The 25,834-nt window shown below is 43.6% G+C and overlaps 2 protein-coding genes across 4 annotated transcripts in view; both read left to right on the plus strand.

Annotated features, from left to right (window-relative positions):
- The first annotated feature begins 965 nt into the window (after positions 1 to 965).
- On the plus strand, positions 966 to 15,773 carry LOC135236010 (P2Y purinoceptor 3). Of its 3 annotated transcripts, none has more exons than XM_064302130.1 (2): positions 966 to 1,534; positions 9,870 to 15,773. In XM_064302130.1, exon 2 carries the CDS (start codon positions 9,893 to 9,895, stop codon positions 10,883 to 10,885), a length of 993 nt encoding a protein of 330 aa, XP_064158200.1. In that variant the 5' UTR covers positions 966 to 1,534; positions 9,870 to 9,892; the 3' UTR covers positions 10,886 to 15,773. The 3 variants fall into 3 exon arrangements, with proteins under 3 accessions (XP_064158200.1, XP_064158201.1, XP_064158199.1); XM_064302131.1 differs by lacking the exon at positions 966 to 1,534 and adding an exon at positions 3,214 to 3,610; XM_064302129.1 differs by lacking the exon at positions 966 to 1,534 and adding an exon at positions 8,276 to 8,671.
- An 840-nt stretch (positions 15,774 to 16,613) lies between these two features.
- LOC135236318 (rho guanine nucleotide exchange factor 17-like) overlaps positions 16,614 to 25,834 on the plus strand; it is an 84,521-nt gene continuing 75,300 nt past the window's right edge. Inside the window, exon 1 of the mRNA XM_064302602.1 lies at positions 16,614 to 21,497. Coding sequence (XP_064158672.1) covers positions 17,118 to 21,497 — 4,380 coding nt within the window. The 5' untranslated portion in view covers positions 16,614 to 17,117. The remainder of the gene's footprint in view (positions 21,498 to 25,834) is intronic.

The raw sequence follows: 25,834 nt of genomic DNA on the forward strand, positions 1-25,834 counted from the left end.
CTCTCATAAATAAAAAAAATACTACGTACACTATATGACCAAAAGTATCTGGACACCCCTTGGTTCAGGGCCGTTTTTCATGGTTTGGGCAAGGCCCCTTAGTTCCAATTAAGGCATATCTGACATTCTAGATGATTCTGTGCTTCCCCAACAGTTTGGGAAAGGCCCTTTTCTGTTTCAGCATGACAATGCTCCCCTGCCCACAGTGAGGTCCATATAGAAATGGTTTTATCAAGAAAGGTGTGGAAGAACTTGACTGGCCAGCACAAAGCCCTGACCTCAACTCCATCCAATCCCTTTGGGATTGATTGGAAAGCCTACTGCGACCCAGGCCTAATCACCCAATCAGTGTCCAACCTCACTAATGCTCTTCTGGCTCAATGGAGGCAAATCCCTGCAGCAATTCCCCAACACCTAATATATGTTGGATGTCAGGTGTTCACATACCATGTAGTGTATATTAAATATTGAAAATAATTTGGAAATTCATGTGAAAGTATATGTAATATTTTATAATTTAAAAAATACATTACTGCCACATTATTATATTCATAGGCTGTAATTTGCGAAATATTAATTGTTTGCAAAACATTTTTATTTGTTGTTATTATTTTTCAATATACAAAATTTATTAGATCTATGAGAAATAGCAGATACGGATTTTTCATGGCATTAAATACATTTCGTATTATCTTATTTGTACAGGTTGTCAATTTGCAAAGATCTTGGATGAAAACTAAATTATTTTACAATAAATAAATCAATTTTAAAAATGGTCAAAACTGCAGTTACATGGATAATTAGCATGCCCAGTAAATTCTTATTACGGTATATTAAATCACTTGTGAGCAGCCAACTATCTGAATTTAGTGACAAGTTGTGTGTCCTTAAACTATACCTTGTGAAGTGTAACATTTTTACCATATTGTTGGCAGCAGTAACAAGATCAGACAAACCCCAGTCATTCAATCCAGGACGGCTACAAGGACAGAGTATTGACATCTTAGTGAATGGTTTATGCCAAAGACAGTGAACCATTTGTCAAATTATTCCAACTCCCGAGGGTTTTGACCCCCTCACATAAATCTTATCGCGTAACTTATTTCTGCCTGCCTGTCAGAAGCGTATGGTTTATGAGAACTAAGGTTCGTACAATTATCTTCTCCGACTGTCGCAGGTTGTCCATTAGGCGCGCGCTTGCTTCAGATAACGTAAGACTGGAGTGCGACAACAGCAACAACCGGATTTCTGTGGAACGAGACGCTTAAAACCAAGGAGTGCAGGAGGTCATGGGTCTGGAAGCCGAGCAGATGTTCACAAGAAAGTATTCCCATTACAATGGAATTCCCACCATTTGACTTCGAATTCCGTATATAAACTTCGACAACGCGTATGGGGTTTATTTTCAGCAATTATTACAGGCTGGAGCGACACCTGCTTTGAAACTGTAGCGGCTTGTTGAGGGTGGGAAACAGTGTTTGGTGAAGCAACAGCATGGTGATAGGGCGTCGGTATTTTTAAATCGACCTTTGAGGTAAGCGATCTAATTTTATCATTTACTTAAGGGTGCCTACCGCAGCGAATACTACTCCCGTTTTAATTACATTGGGTAATGTCTACTGCATTAAGTGTCATAGACGGTAGACGAGTACCGAGAACGAACTTCTCTGTATATTCAAATTATGAAATCATTCTTAGAAAAATGTGCATTTTTGCAGTTAGACAGTGGTATACGACCACTCCCTCATAGGTCCTACCACTGAAAACTTCCACTGAAAACCCCTTTCACATACGACCAGGTGTTGTTTTGCTGTATTCCCGTCACTGCACTCTACCACTGCACACGACTGCAATTCACAGGATCCAGCTCTATTTTAATGTTGTAAACACATATAATTCAGGTATAAGGCACGGGAGGCTTATCTTTCTATATAGTACCTTTGTAGCTTTATTTTACTTAAGGAGTTTACTGATGTCCAGTGCATGCCGTATAGGCTAAAGTTGCAGATTCCGTTTGTTATAAATAAGTTTAGTGATGCTGTTTTATTGTCTTAGTGTCGAGACGGTGCCCTACGCAGACTGTGGAACGTAGTAGGCTAGGCTATTTAACATAGGTGAATGTAGCTACATACCGATATATTCAGTCTCTGCTTTGTGAAACATCTGAGACGCCCACACCACCGATGTTTAGCATTACCTGAACTTATACGTGTTTTTATTAAAAATGCAAGGTGCGCAGATGGAAACGGCAAGCATGTGGATGGGCAGCCAGGCCGTGTGACCAAAGGGATGTGGGCTCAAAACGTCAGATTCCGAATTGTGCTAACAGAAATTACTGCACTGCAACATGAGAAATATGTAAATCATGTACACACTCCGCAATGGTCCCAAATATATTCGTTTTCAACATCTCGTATATTTATCGTTCATAGGTTAGAAAATATCTATTGGTTGTGGAACTGTTGACTTCCGAGAAAGCTGGCAAAGCTTCAGTGTTTTCATTAAGGATTCCATTGAATTAGTGACGGTTCCGTGCGTCCTTTCTGTGGTTGTAGTAAATTTGGGATTGCTTTGAGGGCAAAATGAACTGGGGTTGAATATATAGGGTACACCATGTTTAAATCTTCCTAATGCGAAAGTTAGTATTCTCAGCGCATTTAGCGCTGACACGACAGAATAATCTGGTATCGTAACTGCTCTGCATCAATACTCTATTCTGTAATTCAGTTAGTAGATCTATTTGGTTTGCAAAACATGATAACTTCTACCATTGTGACAGAAATATTTCCACGTAATACAGACATTATTTCATTAGAAAAGTATTTAATAGTTAAAATTATTTCATAGTTTAAAACATAATACAATAACCAGTTGTCTACAGTTTTTGAAGAAATTAACCAAAATTAAAAAGGTTGAGCTTGCTTTTGTTTGAGAATTTTAAATTAATAACCAATGTATATGGTTATTAATTTGACATTAATGATTATAAATATGACCGTTTTTACATGTATAATGGTTTTTTAGCATTTTGTTTCTCTTTGACATTCCATGATTGATTTTTTATTTTTTATTTTTTCAAAATCAACTAGCTTATACCAGCGTGTTTTGGAAGAAACCAGTGTTTTTCATCTACCATTTCCTTTCATAGTTGTTTTAGCATTGTGTGCTGCTTCTGAAGCAATTCCACAATACTCATGAATAAATGTTTTCATTAAATTATTAATTTTCCATTCTGAATGAGGTCCCAATATACTCACACCTTTGCTGTAACCATTCAGGCATGGCCTTTGTAAGTCAGGAAATACTATTATTGCCTGGTGTGGCAGCAAGAGGGGAGGGGTGGGGCAGACCAGCCACTCCTTCTCTTTGGCCTCCTAAGCCTTGGGAGGTCTTCAGGACCTTGGAGAGTGGTGGCCACACCTTCAGGCTCACGCAGCTGAGGGTGCTGAGTAAACAGCCAGGTGTTTTCCATTGCCTTCAACAATTCCTTATAAAAGGCAGAGCCAGCTGGCTTTCGGCTGAGGGGCCTGTGTGGAGTAGTGTTTGTGTTGGCTGTTTGAACGGTCTACAGATGGTTTGAGTGTCATGTTGTGATCTGCTACAAAATACTGTAAGCCTATTGTGAGTTTTTCAATGCGTGGTTTGTGCAAGTTGACATTGGTTAGACATTGAGCAGGAAGCAAGGTTTGTTCTTTTGCCAAATCCTACTCTCCTGATGGAATTACATTGTTTTGATTTTTTTGTTGCCAAGCTTTACTTTATTTAATTAATTCATTATTTAGTCCATTTCTTCTCCCAAACTGGATATCCAAATTCTGCTTGTGGGCCTTCTCATTTTTGCAGTATTATCCATCAATTTGGGAGGCAGATAAAAATCCACACACCAGTAGAGTGGTTCCCTACGTTGGTCCTGGGCCAGGACCCTGTGTATGCTGGGTTTTGTTCCAACCAGTGACAATCCCACAATTTTATTAGCTGTTAACAAGCTGTTAATTTTTCTTAGTTGGGTACTTTTCATTTTTAGAGGAATTATTTACCATCTTAAGCCATATTATGTCAGAAACAGCTAGAATAGCAACCCTATGTTTACATTGTGCCTATTGTGTTATATTGCAAACAGTTAAACACTCAGTGCTTTTTAATGAAATTTTAATTAAACTTTGGATTCATGTATTTTAGAGGTGGCTGCATGTAAGGCAGTTAGTGCCTGTATTATTGTCATTAATCTGATACAGAAGCCTAAACTTCTATTAATAAACTTTCCATTAGCACGTAACAACATCTTTCATATGGTTGCAGGGTCATCATATTTCTGCAAAGTCACAGCTACTTCGATGTACAACCCTGCATTAGCTTAGCTCTTTATGTACTCAGGAGTACATACTGTAGTCCTGGTGCTGGTATAGGAGGGCCAGCCCCAGGCAAGTGGGATTTTTACACTAACGGAGATTGCACAACAGCTCCTTACATCTAATGTTTCACAGCAGAAACCTATAGAGAACTTATAGGGAGGGGATATTAAAAGCAGTATTTCTCAATCGGTTGGACACAAGTACAAATAAATGCAGTCCTGGAATGTTTAGAATGGGGGATTTTCCTCTACAAGCTTGTTTTGTGTTGAGGTAGCCAGTCCCATAAATCACTGATGTGCATGAACGGGTTCCAACTCCGGAGTCACCAGGCAGGCAGGTTCAGGGCTATTTCATTTAATCAGTGTGATATACAGTATATGCAGCATTTCCCTGGACCTCGCAAAGTAGGCCGAGCTGAAGATGCATTGTTACTCTTGGAGTGCAATACAGCGTTTGCAATTATAACCATGCATTCTCTGAGAAACAGTTTAAGAGTTGATGATACTAGCCTCAAGGCTCAGTCAGTTAAGTTGGTAGAGGAAGGAAATGAGACCGTGTGTGAAGGGGTTACACTACGCCTGAAGTAGTTTCCCTTCTCGTTTCTAACACATTGCTGTCTACAAAGAATAGAAAATGTCTAAAAACAAGTGAGTGGAATTGCCTGAGCCTCAGCTGGCCATACAGTTCAAATAGGCTGTTTTTCACTCAGCTGGCCTGGAAGGGTCTAGAACACATATGTCATGTGCATTTCAGTTTTAAGGAGTTCATTATAATTTAGTGAATAAATGTGTTGCTATGGTATCATGTCCCCGGACTTTCAATACAACCAAACACTCAGTAATTCACAGCCTAACAAAAATGTAAGATAAAGAAATGCTTTGCCTAATTAAAGTATCGTACTTGCAGGATGCAATTTTTTAAAAGTGTTTATCCAAATCCATAGTTCAACCTAATGCATCATTTTATTTGGTAGCAACGTGTTTTGTGTGTTTTCAGCAAAAGAGCACTGTTCTTGATATCTGGGTAATTGTTCATTAAATCAGTGTTAGATGCAATCTGGTCAGTGGTCAACAAAAATGGTAGCTCATTAGCCATGGCTACATTACAAAAATCATGTCTTGGCTATTAAAAAAACACCCAATAGCCAGGAGCCACTGATTTCAGAGAGTTTTTTTTTTGTTGTTGTTGTTCAATGTTATCTAACATTAGTTATTGTGTTGATTTTTATTTTTTCCTAATGAAGAATAAAAGGTGCAACCAATATATTTAAGACAAATCATGACTCATATTTGTCAAAAAGAGGCTAGATATGTGGGTGCACTCAAATTGCTTGGCAAACAGCATACAAGCAAACAGTTTGGGCAAGTTCATGTAGTGCTCTAAAGTGAAACCCCACCTGCTATTTGCAAAATAAGTAGAATGGCCATATTTGAAATGTTTTGCTTTCTCAGTGAGAGACTCATTATTCCATCTATGAAGCATCTCTTGTATTTACCTAATGTTAATAAAGTATTAGCGTTTAATGACTCACTGTCTCACATAAAAAGCTAATTGAGGTAAGTAGCTATATATACTAAATCAAACTCAGTGTCACATGCTGATATGTTGCAATACTTATTGGGTTGATCAGTCACAGGTCCGTTGAGTAACAGAAGGGCAGATCGTCGGCTGGTGTGATGTCCAGGCCTTTTCAGTACGTAGACTCCCACAGGCTTCTGGATTGCAGAGCCACAGAAGGTATTGTGTAAATTGTGTTTCCAGCTGGTTGACGTGGAAATTCACGGAAATCACAAGGGGGTATAAATTAGAAAAGTGGGTTGAAAAGTCTCCTTTTTCCCAAAACAGCCGTTTTAACTTCTTAAATGTAACATATTTTTTGGCAGCTGGCTAACATAAAGTCCATGCTGTGTTTCTTCAAAACCTTTGACGGTGCATCTGGGAATACTGACTTCTTACTATGACCAAAGGATGTTGGTGTGACCCTAGATCACCAGCTGAGCTTCTCTGCACACATTGGAGCAGCCACCTGGTCTTGTAGATTATCCCTTCAAAGCATCGGGAGAATCCACCCCTTCCTCGCCCAAGAGGCTCCACAGCAACCTGTACAAGCCCTTGTAGTCTCTCATCTGAACTACTGCATCACCTTGCTGACCAGCATCTTTGCCATCAGGCCACTGAAACTGGTCCAGAATGTTGCTGCCAAACTTCAACCAGCCAAAATTCACACATGCCACACCACTTCTGAACACCCTTCTCTGACTTCCAGTGGCTGCCCACATTCAGTTCAACTCTCTCACTGGCATATCTACTGTATGTCTATACATATTTTTATACAACGATCACACCCTACACTCCAACTAATGGAGAGACCTCTGTGCTCACAATTCTCCAGTCAGCTGGTTGCCCCATCCCTATTAGGCTCTCAGCAGGCTCCTCACAGCCTGGGCTCTTCTCTTTCCTCACCCTCGTCACGGTGGAAATACCTTCCATAATCTGTCAGGAAGGCAGATTCACTGACTGTCTTCCACAGATGTCTCTCACCTTTTCAGATTACGCCTCAGTGTGTTGAAAACGAACCCATCTCTTCCCTTGTCTAACGGGTCTTTGAGTTAATCACCTTGACACTTATTTGATTGTAACTGCACATCTGACTCCTATGGTGTTTGCGTGCTGTGTGAATTACACTTCAATAAGTTGTTTCGGCTAAATCATCTGCTAAATGTAAACTGTTCATGTGAAAGTTGTCTCTGTTTTATATTGATAGAAATTGATAGTTTAATATTTAATTTAATTGATTGTCCAATGGAACCGGACCTGGGGGCATCCTGGTAGGATCGGGTTGTTAGGTGATGGTTGTGGTGGCAGACACCTTGATAGAAACCAGTGGCTGATGTGTAGGATTATAGCTTCCTTAGTATTGCCCTCCTTGCATCACAATGGGGAACCTGTCAGGTGACATTCCTTGCTGTGGTCTGAAGTAATTATAGCCATTGGCAGTGTTGGGGAGTAGTGAACTACATGTAATTAAACTAGTAGTTTAACTACATCTTGCAGTAGCTTGCTGGTAGTTCAACTACATTCATATTTGCATAGTGATTCAAGTAGTTAAATTACTTTTTTGCCATTTTTTGTGTAGTTAACTGCTGAAACTACAAACAATTTTGGGCCATAAAAGGAAAGGAATGATGTTTTATTTTTATTTTACCACTGCTTCTCTACTCTAATTGAACCCCCTTTGACCAGCCCTGCCCTCCTTTTCTTTCATCCTGACTGCTGTGTAGGCATGCTTTGAATCTGAATTTGTAAAACTAAACTTGAATATATTGTCAATTAGTCAAGTATTGATTATTGCTATTTATTAACAAATGTTCAAATAAGTTGTTGCATGCTATTTTAGAAGTTACCTGGCTAACTGAGTAATCCTGCTTGGTGCAATACCCCCACCTGCACTCTAGTTTCTGGAAGGCAGGTGTCTGACTGATGGACATTGTATACAAAACCAAAGCTGACATTCCTTGCACTTTCCCATAAATAGTGGGGTATTTTATTTTGTTGGTTTATGTATGACCTGTGAACAAGTGGGCACTTTTTGCAATAAGCTCTATTGAGTGGCATTTTTTGCTGGCATGTGACTTTTTTGTGTTATATTTTGTTATAATTTTGTATCACATGTACATTGTCAGTTTGATCATTTTTTTTCAAAGTAGTTTGAATGACTTTTTTAAGTAGCTTTAGTTTACCAAACTAGATTTCTCCCTAGGGTAGCTTTGCTGTAATTCAACTTCTTCCAGTGTGAAGTAATTGGTAGCATGCAAAGCTATACTTTCAAAGTAGCTTCCCCAATTGCCATTGCGCTCGCCTGAAAATGCCTTTGTCCCAAACGTTATGGAGATCACTGTATTTCCTGTGGTGAATAATAGCCTAACCTGAGGCTTGTCTGTTTCACTCCAACACATTTTCAGACTTGTCTGGACAAATGAAGCTTACCGTTTGGAAAATTCCCCTTTGTCTTGTGCACACACTGTGTTTTTTGTTCTTGAATGATATGCGAGGAGGTGTGTCTCTTTCCATACGGAAGTGATTGTGGTTTTGTGTGTAACTTACAGTTAGAAAGAGGTTAAACTCATACCTCTGCCCACCCAGAGAATGATGAAATTTTCTGGCACTGCAAAGAGTGGGTGGTGAACATTACAACGGCAGTGGTGCCGCTAATGAATCAAAAGAGCAGGAAGACTAAGGAGTTAGTTTGTCAATGAGTCCGGCTTATGGGGAAAGAGACAAACAGTTCTACGGACAGACATGTGAGCGTCCAGGAAAAGGTAAATCAATTCTTCCTGTTCATTTAAAGTGCATTCAACAACTGTTTCTGCGGTAGTACTTATATGGTAGTCTCTATTAATTCAGGAGGTGGTGTGTTTTTTGCTGCACATGAATCCATATAGAAGTCTCTTTTTACATTTTCTTTTGGTTGTTTTTATGTTGATGTCATTTTGGAGATCATCATTACAACTTTTAAAAGGTGTCACAGCCTATATAGCCTGTAATAGCAGATACTTTCTGAGATTGGTGCTAAATTCCAGGGTTCAGTTTCGGCTGGCAGCCGAAATGTTCATGGCTTTGTGTTTGCCAGTAGTGCTGATGGGAACTGAAGTCCGCAGCTGGAAGTTGTGGAGTAGATATAAATGATCTCTGGACTTCTCCTACCAGCACATCGGTGATTTATTGCACAACACTTTGGGCTCATACCCAGTTTATGGTCCAGCTGCACCCCCTGGTGGCTATGGAAAGGTTGACAGAGAGGGAGGGGTGCTGGGAGTTGTATTTCCGCTCTTTCAAATGCTGGTGGACCGAGCGCCTCTCTCCATGCCTTGGACTGCCTGTCAGAAACACTGTGGCTCTCTGCCAGGATTATTTCCTGCCCTGTGCTCTTGGAATCTCCACGGGAAGCAATAGAGATTCTATACTTCCTGACATGCTTTGCCATTTCCTCACACGTATTCTTGAATCTTATCAAGTTTCCGCTTCTATGCTGCAATATTTTTCCTATACTAGAAATGCAACTTCTTCTAAAGGTCTTGTTTTTGAAGAAATGCAAGATGACATTGTGAAATAAATGCTGAGCTGTACAACAGACCTAAGTGCATGGAGCACTCAGAGTAAATAGGCTCTAAATATTTGCGGCACTTGGAGGCACTTGATTCGTGTAATGGCCTCTGAATGCTTGCCAAGTACACTATGTGTCTGCCATCCTGCATAAATCTTATATTAAGACTTCAGTCAGGTTATATTAACAGTGCCATATTATTGCTGAAAGTGAGGGTTCAGCATTTCGTAGCCTAAGATTACAAAAGGACAATAAACATCTGCACCCCGCAATGAGACTCACATAGGTCTAGTTGTTTTTGAATATTTAATACGCGCAGGCAAAAGTAGATGTTACAGCACCTAGTCCTTCATATGAGATTTATGATGACTTATGAATTTATGGTGAAAATTGATGTTATCTGTATTTTTCAGATTATGATGCTTTAAGGACCCAGATGGCCTTAGTGAACGATCTTTTAATGGTGAACAGCACGTTGAGCCCGCTCCCCTCCTGCACCTACAGCGAGGACTTCAAGAGATACCTCCTCCCGGCCGTGTACGCCGCAGTCTTCCTCATCGGCCTGCCCCTGAACTGCACCGTCATCCTCCGCATCTTGAGGTCCGGGAAGGCTCTGACGCGCAACACCATCTACATGCTCAACCTGGCCGTGGCCGACTTCCTGTACGTCTGCTCCCTGCCGCTGCTCATCTACAACTACGCCAGCCATGACTACTGGCCCTTCGGCGAGCAGGCCTGCAAGCTGGTGCGCTTCCAGTTCTACAGCAACCTGCACGGCAGCATCATGTTCCTCACCTGCATCAGCTTCCATCGATACCTGGGCATCTGCCACCCGCTGGCCACCTGGCACAAGACCGGTGGCCGGAGGTTCGCCTGGAAGGTGTGCGGGGCGGTGTGGGTGGTGGTCTTCTGCCTCTGCGCGCCCACGTTCAGCTTCGCCGCCACGGGGATACAGCGGAACCGGACGGTGTGCTACGACCTGAGCAAGCCCAGCCTGTCGGAGAGTTACTTCCCATACGGCATGGCGCTCACCTGCCTGGGGTTCCTGCTGCCCTTCCTGGCCATCGTGGCCTGCTACTGCCGCATGGCCTTCGTCCTGTGCCGGGGCGAGGGAGTGGTGGCTGCCGCGCAGAAGAAGAAGGACAAGGCGGCGCGCATGATCGTGGTGGTGATGGCGGTGTTCGCCGTCAGCTTCCTCCCGTTCCACCTGACCAAGACCGCGTACCTCCTGGTGCGGACCCTGCCGGGGGCGCCGTGCGAGGTGCGGAACATGTACTCCGTCATCTACAAGAGCACCAGGCCCTTCGCCAGCATGAACAGCGTGCTGGACCCCATCCTCTTCTACTTCACTCAGTCAAAGTTCCGCAGCAGCACCAGGTCACTGATGCTCAGGGCCAGCACCTTCCGAGGCAACGGTTCAAAAGTGTGACAGTGTCCTCCTGAAGACTGACTGCTGGTAAAGGTTGGGCGAGAGCAACTTGCTCTTAAGGGTGGATCTCTGTTGTTTAGAATTGTTTTTGTAATATGCTACTAAACACCATGTCAAACGCCAGCGTGACACCCCTGGGAGGTAGATGCGGCAGTGCTGGGAAGCACCGTTGGTTGCTGCATTGAGAGAGAGAGAGAGCACCCACACAAACACGAAACCAAACAAACGACCCTCCTCACCCTCGCCCCCTCACGGGTTCTGGGCGAAAACAATAAACCAGAACCACAAGCTAAAATGACAGAGACAAAAGAGAGTAAAACGGCGCGACCACTTCCCCGTGCGCCGCCCGCTGCTGGCCCGCCTTCCCAGCCGGCTCCAGCTCCTCCAGCATCCCAGTTGAGGATTCCTTTCTCAGTCTTTCCAGCACAACACTCCAGAAATAAAACGAAAATCATAACTGCGCTCTCGGTGTGAGCTCCCGGTCTCTGCCCCGAACTGTGAAGAGCAGCACACCTTTAAGCACCTGGGCTGATTAGCCTACGCAACCCAGGTGCGTGTGCTCTCTCCACCAGCCGGCGCGGCCGAGACCAATCCGCCTCTCCGGCAGACCGAATGCCACACACCATTAATCATCTGGAGCTTCAGCTGTCTCCATTTCCCCCTGGTCTAGGTATGGTTTTCTGGTGAGTTGAGTTGAATTTATTTCTGGATGCTTTGAACAGTTGATGACTTCTGATGAAAGCAAGAGAATATTCAATGTATACATTGTATTTAGTTCCACATTTTGCTTCTATTGGACATATGTTTAAACATTAGCTCCTTTTTTCATTTGAAGTAAATTAATAAATTCATTCTGAGTGTCAACAAATCCTGTCCAGACACAAATGTGAGAATGAAAGAGCAACCCATTTTAAATGCTAGGGTTCATTTGTTTTATAATCCAGTGAAGTAAATGGCATGTTTGTTTTTTTATTGAAAGTATACAATGTTTTTATTCAAGGAACACTTATTCAAGATGCTTAAATGATTTGACTATCAGCAACATCAAGAGAATTTTACATTTAGCCAAGCAGGTTTCTAATTAGATGAAGCAGTATTGATTGCTCAAGCTCAGTTTGGGTTTGTTTAGGCAGAGATTCTACAACAGTATCATTCTGTTGTTGGGGGAAGGGGGGGCAGTTTGGAGCATCCTTTCGTCATGTTTAGCATTTTTTGTCATTCAAAATACTGACCAACAGGTGGCATGTGTTGTAAACTGTGACTTGACCTCTTCAAATGTCAGGAATTTCAATAACCTAATACAGCTACCTATAAAGAAGCTATGCATGCAGTTAATGCAGCTGAGATAAAACTGTGATTTATTTTGGTTCTCTAAGAAATGCTTGATTTTTAAAAATTCTATTGTAAATCAGTTGTAAATAATAAATCAAAGCAGCAGTGGATCGCATGAAATTCAGTTTAGCTGGAGAGCCAGCTAGTCCACAAGACACATCTTAATGAAATGAAAAAAGTCTATAATTTAATGAAGTATTTGGGCAGCCCAAAATATTTTTTCATGTTAATAACATACTAGAGAGATGGTTAAATGTGTATTTATATATGTTCTTGTCAATGATAAGTATACACAGTTTTTTAATGACAAACTGAAAAATGACAAAAAAGTCAAATAACAGCTGTGAATAGTATGATGGTATAATTTTTGGGGATCAAAACATGAACCCAACAGGTCATAGGTTAAATCCAAAACATGACACTGTTGATATATGAAATAAAACACTGTTGCCGATGCTTAACAATAACATATTATAAAAGATCATTTATAATAAAATAGTTTAAAAAAATATATATGTTATATGTGAATTGTATTTATCCAGTTGTAACCATGTGGTTGCACATATTACAGGAATATATGTCATATAAATACATATAGATTGTAGGCCTGATTTACCAAGACCTTTAGCTTGTGCAAAACCAGTAACATGACCAATAATTGGTGCAAAATAAATACCATTCTAGCCCTATATGTATATAATAGGCAATGGTTTATCATTTTATAATAACTAATATTACATTGCTTATATTTGAAATATTGAACACATATTCTCCATCATTACTAGCGATGTTATGCTGTCTGTTTCAAGCTTGCTTTGAATATAGCATCATTCCTTCGGTGTGGATTAAATCTATTATTAAACTGATCCCAAAGTCCACTAAGAACGAGCCAAAGGTTCCCCTTAACTATAGGGGCATCAGCCTTTCAAGTACAGTTTATAAATTACACTCTAACATTTTGAATAACCCGTTAATTCAGTACTTGGAAATGACAGAATATCTTGTTGATGAGCAGAATGGATTTAGGAAAAATATAGCTTGCATTGATCATATCTATTCAGTATCATCTGTAATTAGAGCCAGACTAGAGGAAGGCAAATCTACATTTGTTTGCTTTGTCGACTTCCAAAAGGACTTTGATTGGGTCAATAGAGATCTGCTTGCCTTCAAGCTTATTAAAGCTGGGATTGATGGTCAATTCTACGAAGCAATGAAAACTTCATACAGTTCTCCAGTCGCCTGTGTAGAGATAAATAACATGTTTACTGAATGGTTTCCTACTCCCTACTGGAGTCAAACAAGGTGACATTCTTTCTCCAACTCTGTTTGCTTTATATGTGAATGATTTAGCTCAACAAATTAAGGATGCAAACCTATGTGTAAGTCTGGGGGATACAACACTTGGTATTTTACTTTATGCAGATGATATAGTCCTTATTGCTGAATCTGAAGTTGACTTACAAAGTATGTTAAACCTTGTGAACTTATGGTGCTCTAGATGGAGACTAACAATAAATCAGAGTAAAACCCAGATAATGCATTTCAGGAAAAAGGGTACAGCAAGAAGTACACAAAATATCACTTTTGGACCATCACCACTAGAATATGCTAGTGTGTATAAATACCTGGGGTTTGCCCTGGATGAATTTATGACCTACGAGGTGGGGATAAAATCCCTAGCAACTTCGGCTGGGGGAGCGTTAGGCCCAGTGATTAATAAATTAAAAGTGTGCAAAGATCTTGGTTATTCAACATATTCACAACTTTATGATGCCTGTGTTTCTCCTGTACTAAATTATGCTGCTGGCATATGGGGCTTTAAAGAATCCAAAAATGCCTATTCTATTCAGAATAGAGCCATACGTTGTTTTCTTGGTGTACATAAATTTGCTCCAGTTCTAGCTATTCAGGGTGATATGGGGTGGGTGCCTGGTCCTATACAACAAAAATGTGAGATGGTCCGACTGTGGAACCGCCTGATCAGTATGCCAGAGGATAGGATAACCAAAAAGGTCTTTATTTGGGATGAATTACACAGCACCCAATGGACACAAGAACTTTTTTGAGGAAATTGATTTACAATATATTTACAGAAATAACTTACGGTGTATTATTAACATGATTAAATATAAGCTTTTATTCAACTATGAAGAAAAGTGGTCCAATGATATATTGCTAAAACCAAAATTAAGGACATATATTCATGTTAAGCAAAACCATGGCCCTGAACCATACATTATGGCATACCTAACCTGAAGCCAAAGGTCCCTGGTTGCCCAGTTACGAACTGGTATCCTTCTTCTGGCTATTGAGGTAGGCAGATTTAATGATGTAATTGAAGAAAAAAGACTATGTCTGTTATGTGATCTGGGTGAAATTGAAAATGAATCCCACTTTATGCTGTACTGTACATATTATGATGATCTAAGAGCACCAATTTTCCATGAAATGTCTGTACGTAATCCTGAAGTGTTTTTTGGGGGGGTGATGAAAAGTTGGAATGGCTATTTAAGTTTGACGTTTTTAAAATGGCTAACTTTGTTTCAAAAGCCTGGAAAAGAAGGGAAGATGGATTGTTTGTTTAGTCTCTAATGAGGTGTTATTATTTATGTAATGATTATGTATATGTTGCAAAAACTTGGAAAAGAAGGTTTGGTTATGGAGTCTATACTGTTTTGTACGGGGCATATGTATCAGATATGTGTTTGTAGCATTTTAATAGGTTTAGGATTTACTCTGGATCTGTTATATGCACAATGTTGGTGTCATATAAGCCCATGTGGGCTGTGCATTAGTGTGATGCATGACACAATAATAAAATTCATTCATTCATTCATTCATATTCACCTTGTACTGTATAGCATTTAATTAAAAGGCACTTTGACCAAGAGGTGAAAATGAGTCAAAGGGTCATTAGCTTCTGCCACTGCAACATGCCTTTTCTGACATAAGTACTCTTTTCCTTTTATTGTAATCAATTTCTTAATTAATTTGCAATGAAGCTACTATACTCTGAAAATACAGAACACAAGCATGATGGAGAACGTGTTTGCGTTCTGTAAATAATTATTGCCTACATAACGAGCACTGTTGATAGGCCATTCTCGTAGTTCAAGACTCTTTGTTTTGTTTTGTTTTGTTTTGTTTTGTTTTGTTTTTCATTGAATGGCTACTGGAGCCTTTTTTTCCCCCCCGTGGAATGTTGGAATATCAGGCTCGTCCACAAACTCAGTGACTGTGTCTGTGATTCTGGAACATCTTAAACATCATCTTACGAACCTAATATAGGTTAACCGGTATTAGCCTATAATGTTTAACATTGGCTAAAATAAACATACATATTTTGTATTTCTTCCTCACCCCTCCCTCAGTGATGTCAGCTTGAAATTTCCCTGTGTCAGCCAGTATTATTTTCTTCCAGTTTTCGAAATGTTGTTTATTTTTTCTATGTTTTTATTTTGGATGCTTATATTTTCCGCTAGGATATTAAGTTAATTGAAAGTAACATATTTTTATTTTTTGATGTATGGATACAATAAAAACAGCATCATACGTATTATCGTCTGGCATTTATTGGTTTTTCTTTTAAAGTATTCAACGTGTTTTATACACTCTAAGCTACTGAAAAGAACAGATTTATATTTTTTGATTGATGCAGTAATAACGTACAAAATTGTACGTATTGCTATCTGGTATTTATTTTCTTATGTAGTAGATATTGTCCGTGAACTGTATTTGCTTTATTGCTTTTATTGTACTGTAGGCCTATTCGCAGTTCCAAAAAGGTTTATATTATTCCCTATCGTTCATTATATATGTGTATAATAATGAATATCTAGCATAAATTTTCCATATTTTATATTTTAAAATCATACATTTGTTTATATCGCAAATAAAAAAATGTAGATTTTTTACAATTAATTATAATGGGAGAACTATGAACTGTTTCAGAGAAACAATTATATATAAATGTCTCTGTAACTTCTATAATGTGTCCACTAGGGGGATACAATACAGCGTTCCACGAGGCAGAGGACAGTGCAGTATCCTGAGAACAAAGAACTGTTTAAAAACCAGACTGTTAAAACGAAGTTACAAAAGAGTCATTGTTTGTGCAACTAAAAAAAACTGTTAGATCACTCAGAACTATTAAACATTTAATCAGTGAAACAACTCAAGTAATGTACACACATTGTGATTATTAGACCAAACCCCAAAGAGATACAATAACAGACATATTGCTAATTATCTTCAAAAATCAAATTATGTCGGTACTCAGTGGCTATTGAAAATGCTAGCCATAACTATCTGGTCTGCGATATCCGCGTTCTCACATCAAAAAGGGAAAGCTTTTTCCCATACCTAAGGGGCTACTAAGACTACCCTTACCATGTTAATCCCGCCCACATTGGGAGCCAGTATTTGCATGTAAAAAGACTGAAGTCACGGAAAACTTAATTATTTCAAAATCAAATACACTAATTGGTCAGGATTACAGTATGAGAGAAGGGATGCATTTGGAAGGTACCACACAGGGCTGGAAATGGGAATACGTTTGGAAAACTGGCATTTTTTAAAAGCCGATGGTGGGGCTACAGAGTTGAACAAGTTGAGAGACAAGTTTGGCCAAACTGCATGGGTGAGAATCGAGCGGAATCGAAGAGGGGAAAGTGCTGAAAGGTCAGAATGCAATGTTTTCTCGCTTGGATTAGCCTTTAATTCATCTGTTTTCGCGTAAAAAATCGCCTCCGTCTTTATTTCTTTTCATACAAGTCCCTCCAGCAAGTAACTAACTGGGTAAATGGGGGGCTGAGGCAGCTTTCTGCATTATCACGGAAGAAAAACTGCCACTTTATCAATGAAATAAAAGGTAGAGAGAAACAAAAGAGGGGCATGCACAATGGCAGAGAAAGAGAAGGAGAAGAAGGTAGCAGTGTACAGAAGCGTTTCTTTCAAAAAGCTCGAAAGCTGGAGTGCAAATAAAACTCAGTCTGGGACCGAGGATCACCAGCACAAATCAAAAGATTTGGAGAGGAGCGCCCTTCCCCCTCCACCAACAGAAGCAGCAGCAGAGAAAGCGCAGCTCAAGCCTGCGCGGTATGTTCGTGCTTCAAGAAAAGTTTCCAAAATTTCGGCAGCCAGCCTGTCGACCGCAGAGCTAAAGAAAGGCACTCGTTCTGTGTCTCCCTCTATACGCCAGCTCTCAGAGAAGTTTAGTTCTAACACGGGGCATGCTCACGCTTCGACTTCTGTCAATAGTGGAGTCTTGAAAAGTATAACTCAGACAAGAAGTAAATTTAAAGACGAGGGGCTACCGTCACAGAAGCTGCTTTTGGAAGACAGTGGTTATTTGCCAGCTCACGATAAAGATTTATTAGAGTCTTCCACAGATAAAGCTGAGGACCAAAGTTTTTCTGTCTGTGGGTCCGTTTCAAGCTCTGACACGGAGAAAAGTCAAGGACGGATAACTCGCGCAACTGCGGGTTTGGCTGCCAGCGGTGCAGGTAAGAGACATTATTCGCAGATCACTTCAGCTCATTCCGATTGCAATAAGATTGTAACAGCCGAGGATGAGGCTTTTGTCCCGGGGACTCCTGTTTGCAAATCACAGCGTGGCTACGTTACAGCCCATGGCGACACTATTCATGTTGACTTAACTAACTGGCCGAGTGTCACTAAAATAAGAGAGTTATTCGGAGACGGTAACAGAAAACAGTACAGACCAACTTCTGACTCTGACGACTTAAAATCTGCAAGTCATCAAGCTGATAGAGTGAAAGAGACCGCACTCACAGATAGAGGGGAAGGACACTCGCCCCTGCTGCCAAGAACTTGGCAAGATGTCAACAGTGCTGACCATGATATCAATGTGTCCTCTGTGGAGAGACAAGGGGCTATTCTGAGTAGCAACGAGAGTAGATACCAGGATATGGACTTTGCTTTTAGCACTGAACAGTCCGATGAAACTGTATTAAGCGACAGCAGCAGAAGCAGTCTGCACAGGGAGCAGCTGCCCCATGCTCGCAGAGCGCAGAGCCCTAGCAGCAGGGAGCCTGTTGAAAAGTGGACAGTGAAGTTAAACAGTGACCCCAAGCCCCCTCCCCCTGCGCCCCCGCCCCGCAGCAGCTCCATTGCTCTACCTCTCAGGACACACTCCTTTGCCTCTGGTCGGCAGCCGCAAAAACGAGAAGCAAGACAGCCATCAGATAGTTTACATTCCTGGCATAGCTCTTCCAGACCGCAGGCTGCCCCCTCTGCAGCACCAGCCGGTGCGAGACTCAGCTCCGGTGAGGAGGAGGACAGCGCGGGAAGGCGCAGCAGGGGAGCCAGGAGCGGCCTCCCCTTAGTCCGCGGAGGTGCCTCCTTCTCCAGAAACAGCAAGAATGGGTCCTGGGCTGTGCCGCCAGGGAGGTCGTCAGGCAGCGAAGAGGACAGTCCAGTGCCACTAGCCCACAGCCGCGACAACGTGAGACGCAGGTCCCTGAGGAAGAAGAAGAAGAGCAGCGCTGTTGTGGGGGTCAGCAGAGATGACGACGGGGATTCGGATGACAGTGACAGCACGCCTGTGATGGAGCAATTTGAGCGGCACCAACAGACTGGTGATTCGGAGCAGCCAGGCCGCAGGTCGGAGGGGCCCAGATCCAGACCGACTTTCGGGGGCCAGACCTGGGAGCGTGGATATCCGCAGGGCTCCTTGGGACCAGACGGTTACAGGCGACATTACAGAGGGGCATCAGACGGTGCCATTGTCTCTTCTGGCTCCACCCCTGTCCCTGTGGTGTCCAGGGTGTCAAAGGTCAACATTTCTTCATTTATTTCCAGCCCCAGTGGGTCGAGGAGCAGCAGCAGGTACTCCAGCACGGAGACACTGAAGGAGGAAGACCAGCCCTGTCCTGCTGGCAGCACGGCAGCCGGTGCCTCCTCTGTGATGAGTAAAACCTACCATGGCAACTTCACCATGTACCGGTCGCCCAGCTTTGGCCATGGGGACAACTTTTCCAGAGCCCCGGTCCGTGTCCGTCCGAGGCTGCCGTTTAACACTGGGTCCGCTGAGGGAGCTGGTCTTGACTGCAGGGGGTATCGGCGTTCTCTCAGCAGCGAAAAGGACAAGCAGAGGATGTCCATGTCTAACCCAGACATCGCCTCAGAGACACTCACGCTTCTCACCTTCCTCAAAACAGACCTGTCCGAGCTCAGGGTTCGTAAGAAGGGGGGCACTGGGACAGATCAAAATGAAGACAGCTGCGGCTTGAACTCTGGTTACCACGGCACTGCAGGCACCTCCTCTGTGTACAGGATGGGATCCAGGTCCCAGGGCTACCCCCACAGGCGCCCATCACTCAAGGATCTCACGGCTACTCTGAGACGTGCCAAGTCATTCACCTACTCTGAAAAGCCACAAGGGCGGCAACAGTCCTCCAGCAGTGGGGCAAAAAGGAGCTCCTCCGAGCTCCGTCTGGACCAGTCTGGGGATGGGGAGGTGGTGGTGTCCGACAGAGAGGTGGAAAGCGATGACTGTCAGAGGAGCTATGGCTATGAGGAGCTGATGCCCACACCCCTGCAGGACCGATACGTGCAGGAGGCCCAGCAGGTCATCAGGGACATCTGTCAGATGGGTGCCCAGGGTGACTCATTAGACATGGAGTATGAAGACAAAGGAAAGAAGTTCAGACGGAAAGAGGATGAGAAGGCAGCAGCGGAAGAGGCAGAGGATGAAGCACAAAAGGAGAATAGGAGGAGCGGGCGGTCACAGAAAGTGATTGATGCTCCTTTTTCAGGTGAGGGGATAGAAAGTGAAAAGTGTTTGAGGAAAGGTGAATCGGATGAGAATGTGTCTTATGATAAATCAGTGGACGAACTGTCTGGACACGAGTCCAGTTTGACAGACGAAGGAATTGTTACAGAACCAGAGAGCGGATCATGCAGGGGATCATTAAACAAAGACATTTTGGGCCAACCGCTGACAGTGTGGAAGCAGTCTGGTCTGTATGAGGAGCAGGGGCGAGGTGTGAATCCAGAGAAAGTGTCTGTCCCTCCGGTCCTGGCTGTGAAGACAGAGTATGAGGGCGTTGCAATTGTGGGGGAATCAGGCAGTGGCAGGAATGTGACCCAGGGACCACTGGAAGCCCCCTCCACACCTAGTGCTATTCGGCGGCGGAGGAAATTCTCCTCTGCGGGAAACAATGGCTCGGACTCCAGCAACGGGAGTAACTGCGAATCGAACGGGGAGACATACCGCTCCCTCAGCGACCCTATGCCGCACTGTCGGCGCTCCATCGCTGAGGACACCAAGAGCTTCTCTGTGGACAGCAACCTCCTGGGTTCCCTCTCCCTGAGCTCCAAGAGCGGCATCCCGGAGCCGTCGGCCGCCGACCTGTCCGAGTGCACGGGCAGCGCTGCCAGTGACCTGTCGGTGTGCAGCGACGGGCTGAGGGACTACAGCACCGTCATCCAGAGCATCGTGCGGGAGCCCGGCACCATGGACAAGCTGATCGACGAGAAGGCCAATGGCAAAGCGGTGAAGAAGAAGTCCTTCAGTGACCCCAGCCGGCGGGGCGAGTCCTCGGACGGGCCCGGGTTCAAAGGGCCAAGCGAGCCCATCAGCGAGCTGGAGCAGGCCATCCCCCCCTCCAGCAGCGAGCCCATCCTGTCAGAGCAAAGGGATGAGCTGGGAGAGCTGGAAGAGCGACGGCGGCCTGGGGGGAAGCCCCGGTCGCAGTCGGAGCGTGCTCTCCCCTCACACCTGGAGCAGGAGGTGACGGAGGGGGCGCCGTGCTTCCCCTTTGACCCCAAGCTCGCCGAGGTCCTTTCGCCTCGAGCAAGCCGCCGCAGCTCCAAGAAGCGCAGCAACCGGGCGACGCACCAGCAGCTGTCCGACCCGGAGCAGCAGGTGGGGCAGCCGGCAGAGCTTTTGCAGCAGCCCCCGCAGCACCTGCTCAGACCCCGGCCCAAGCACGTGCGCCACGCCAGCGAGCCTGCCACGTTCCTACCCATCATGCCACCAGAGAGGCACCTGCCCCAGTGTCAGTCGGTGCCCGTCAGTGCCCAAGAGCCCTCACTCCCCACCGTGCACAAGCCCTACCAGGCTGGCCAGGCCCCCTCACTAGAGGATGTCACCAAGCAGTACATACTGACCCTGAATACCGCCGATGCACCTACTGCCATCGCCCCTGAGCCCTCCAGGTCTACCCCTGCCACCCCAACCACAGGGGAGCCCAGGCTCCCAAAGAAGATCAACGAGGACGTGGCGCCGGCGCCCATTAAGACCAAGCCTGTAGTGGTGAGTGAGACTACAGTTCTGTGTGTGTGTGTGTGTGTGTGTGTGTGTGTGTGCATGTGCCCAAGTTATTTTGTCTGCTTCAGGCTTTCACAGCTGTGAGGAACAGAGAGAACTACTTGGGAGTGGTTTGAATAGAACCAGGCATTTATGTCTGTTTGAGGTTTCTTTTTTAAGCAGCGTGAACTCAGAAAACTGGAGGAAAAATGTACATGTATTCAGTCAGATGCGTGTCAGTTTTCCTATTTGCTGTACAGTTTAAAGTAGGCCTTGATGAAGCATGGCAGAGACATGAGCAGTCTTAAATAAATAACCCCAGGACAAGATGTTTTTCTGCTTCATCTATGAATTCAGAGGCATGCAGTGTTGGATTCCTGAGACCAGAATTTATTATCAAGATGTTTTGTTTTTGTCTTAACTTCACATGGTGGCAAGCTCGAGAACAAACTGTTTTTAGGGGTTCTCAGAAAATCAGGAACTGTAATTTGCACAACAGCTGTTATTCATTCATTCAAGTCATCTTTTGCTGTCTGTCTGTCTGTCTCGCTCTGTATTCTGTATCTGATGGTCTGTCTCTCTGTTATGTCTTAAGCTGGTTGTTTTAGTATTGTGTTTGTGTGTGAATAAGTAGGAAAAACTGTTCTGGAACAGATGATAGACATTGTGGTTGCAAATGCGCAGTGACAAAATGTGTGTGGAGTTTTGTGACTCAACATCTCTTCAGATGTTATCAGCAGGAAAAGGAGGCTATGCTTCACAAAAGGGCTGCAGGCTTAACGGACTTTATTGTGTGCAAACGCACACATGGATTATTAGTCTTCCCCAGGCACACACACACACACACACACACACACACACACTAGCACAGACAAGCATACTGTCTTACAAATGCACACTCATGTGCACATCGACACAAACGCCTCTTCTGTTTTCAGTGCTGGGACAGATGTGGTAAGTTTAAGTGCCTTTATCCTAACATCATGGCCGCTGCCGTACTCATGCCACAGAGAGTGTAGGGACTCTGTTCTGATAACCTGTCTCAACTCCTCTTCCTTGGGCGGGCTCCCTGAGTAATCACCTTTGTTATTTTGATTTACTTTCCTCTCAAAGTATAAATGGGGGGGGGGGGACTGCCCTTCCAAAGCTCTCTTCCAGTCCCTCTGTCCTGATGTGACCCTCATTAGAACTTGGGATGGGGGGTGGGGTGTGTTGCACTGGGGTCACATGGCCCTCTACACCCATTGGAAGGAGAAAATCCCCAGGAATGAAGTTCCCTCTTTTTCAGTCAGGGGCTGGAAACAAAAGGCTCCACATATGGGATTGTCAGGACTGCAGTGCAGGAACGTTATAATGACGTGGTGGTGACAGAGGGCACAGGATTAATTTTTTTCTGTGTGTGTGTGTGTGTGTGTGTGTTGATGAGTTTCAGACTGCACTGCAGCATTACACTGACCATGGCAGTCGATGCTGTGGTAACTGCAGATAAGGCTTGATGTGTAAATAGTGCGGCTCACTTCTGTCAACAGAGTAAGAAAAATAGGTTGTTAATTGCATAATTCATTTATTCCCTTCAATTTATATTAAATTTGTGCTCTCTTCTGTTTTTTATTTAGAACTTAGATATTCAGTATGTCCAATAAATCAAATAATTGTCGGTTATAGCCATTTGTGAGATTATTTATTATATATAAATGTAGAAGTTGCTTGGATGGTTACACGGGGATAGCACATTGGCCTTTAGATTAGACGGCTCTAGTTGGAGTCTGTACACGTACAGCTTGTTTTGTCCTGGGTTACTGTCGGCAGTTTGTTTCACAGGCATTATTTGTGAGTAAGGCCGGCTGTGGAGCCAGTCCAGTGAGCCAAGGGGAACAGGACTGTACACTAAAATATTTCTGTCTTTTTTCATACATGCTCAGCCACCGTTGTGTTTAACGCTTCAGGCACAGCATCTAAGAAAAGTGTGAGAAAGTAGTTGTTGGTTGTTGTTATTTAAACTTCCTTTAAGCTCTCTTTCTCTCTCTCTCTCTCTCTCTCTCTTTCTCTCTCTCTCTCTCGCCCTCTGCCTGACCGTTTCTGAGACAGAACTCAACTGCTGTTCTCAATACCTTTCAGATGCTGTCATCTCCTATTTTGTTACGTTTCGAGTGGCGCCGTTTGTCCCATTGGCTGGTGTGTAGGTGTTGAGGGGTGGGGCTACGGGAAGCAGGGAGGCGTGAGGTGACGGTCCGTGTCACAAACCACTCGTGTCCGATACCCGCCGTCCTGGCCGCAGCACGAATGCTTTGACAGGTCGCCGAAAAGTGAGACTATCCAGACAGGAAGTGGGTGTGCAGTAACAGGAAGTTGTTGTGGTTACAGTGCGCCTGATAATATCCAGCGACAGCGTCCAATGTTTTCAGTCTGCACGAAATCAAAGTGCCAGATCCACGCCGCGTGCCTAGCCAGCTCTTTATTAGGCTGCTAATGCATTCCAGTCTGGTCTGGCATCCCTTGGATATTTCTTTAAAAATGTGTTTCTTTTGAATGTATTCTTTCATTGTGGGGACTTTTGACTGGTACCGCAGTGATGCTGCATGCATGCCGTGGTGGTCATGAATGAACATGGACCCGAAGCACCCGCACCCCCCAGTTCTGCATGTAAAAGCCAGCCTTGAGCTAATTTAAAAGTCAGGAGGGTGTGATGTGAAGATTATGTGACACCTTAATAGCACTGCTTTAAAAATAGCACCATTAGATCTTTATGGATAAATGCTCAAAGGGGAAATTGCAGGCACGTGTTTAAGTTTAATTTTAAATACAGTTTAAATTGTGCATCATTATATAAACGCGTTTTATTTTACGCATTTAAATGAATTATTTTACGCATTTAAAGCACCACTAAGTTGTCGCCCACGCTACCTCTATGTAATGTGAAGTTGGGGAAAAGCCCGAACTAGACTTATTTGCATTAACCTGATTTAATAATCCTGGGTTGTGAAAGTGGAAGGGGGCAGGGTTCAGATTACACTTTGGGTTTTTGGAGGGGGGTAGGGGGGGTGTCTGTGAGATTTCGGACCTGGGGGACGGATTGCAACTGTGGACCAGCGTGGCTCAGTTTGTGAGCTCAGGTCTCTTTGGGGGGGGCGGCACTCCATAATTCCCCATAATTAGATCCCTGCAGTACATTGTCTCTTAGAATTTAATGTGCTAATGTAATGAGTGAGTCAAGCTTACTCAGGCAATCTCAATGATTAAGAAATGGTATGACCCACTGGTGTTTGAAACTGTTGTATAATTTTAGTATTCATTATTAGAATTAATTTTAAGATTTTATAACTCCTGTAACCTTTTGGTTTTATTTCCTTCAGATGGGTTCAAGTCTCAGTTTAGGAGGGGTCAGACCCCCACTTACTTCACACCCTGGTAAGGAACGAGCGTTTATTTAGTTTGCCAGATGCAGACAGGATTCAGGAAAGTGGGTCTATTAGCCCTGTTCCATCTTCCCCTGACCCTTGTATTGCCACGAAGGACAAGTGATCTATGGGAGTTGCCGGTGCAAGCTAGTTAGGGGCCGTCAGGTTGATGTGTGTAGGGCTTTAAGAGATGTGGTGTAGGCCTTCAGGCTACAGGTTGCGGCTCCTGGTGAATGTCTATTTGCCGATTATGCCTTGGAATGTATGTGTGCACGCAAGAGCATCTGTCTGTGTTCTTGTCCGTGTGTTTTTTTGTCAGTCTTGACTGTAGGTGTGAATGGGAGTTGCGTATGTGTGAATAAATAGAGTAACGGAGAGAAGTGCTTGTGTGAATAGGCAGGAGAGAGAATTTGAGACACAGAGAGCACTGACTCTCAGGGTAGTCTCTTACAATAGCCCTGTAAGTGGGGGTTTTTATCTGATCTATCTCAGTGAGGTGAGAAGACTTGGACTGACTCATTCCTAGTGTGGTTACAGTAGGTGGGGTTTGTCCAGACACTGATGTCATTCCTGAATACGAAACGTGCCAGGATTATTTTCCCTCTAAATATCTGCTTGTTCCCATCCCTTATGAGCTTTTCATCTTTCCACTCTTGGACCGTTGGGCTCCATGCTTGTGCCATTTTTTAAATCAAGTTTGCTCCTGTGTGTTTGTGTCGGGTGTGAAGTCTTGAGCAATTTTGAAGAATGCTCGGGAGGTTGTCCAAAGGCAAGGGTCAAGGGTCACAGGTGGCCAGACAGAAGGCAGCTCTTGGCCTGCATGTGCCATTTTCCAGCCCGTCCTCATATGGTGGGTATGGTATGTCAGCACACTGCCTGGTTTTTGCAGTAGAGATGGCTGCAGAATAGGGCCTGCAGTCCATTTTAACTCAGAGAAAGGAGCAG

This window comes from Anguilla rostrata, chromosome 12, assembly GCF_018555375.3.
Source record: "Anguilla rostrata isolate EN2019 chromosome 12, ASM1855537v3, whole genome shotgun sequence".
NCBI lineage: Eukaryota > Metazoa > Chordata > Actinopteri > Anguilliformes > Anguillidae > Anguilla > Anguilla rostrata.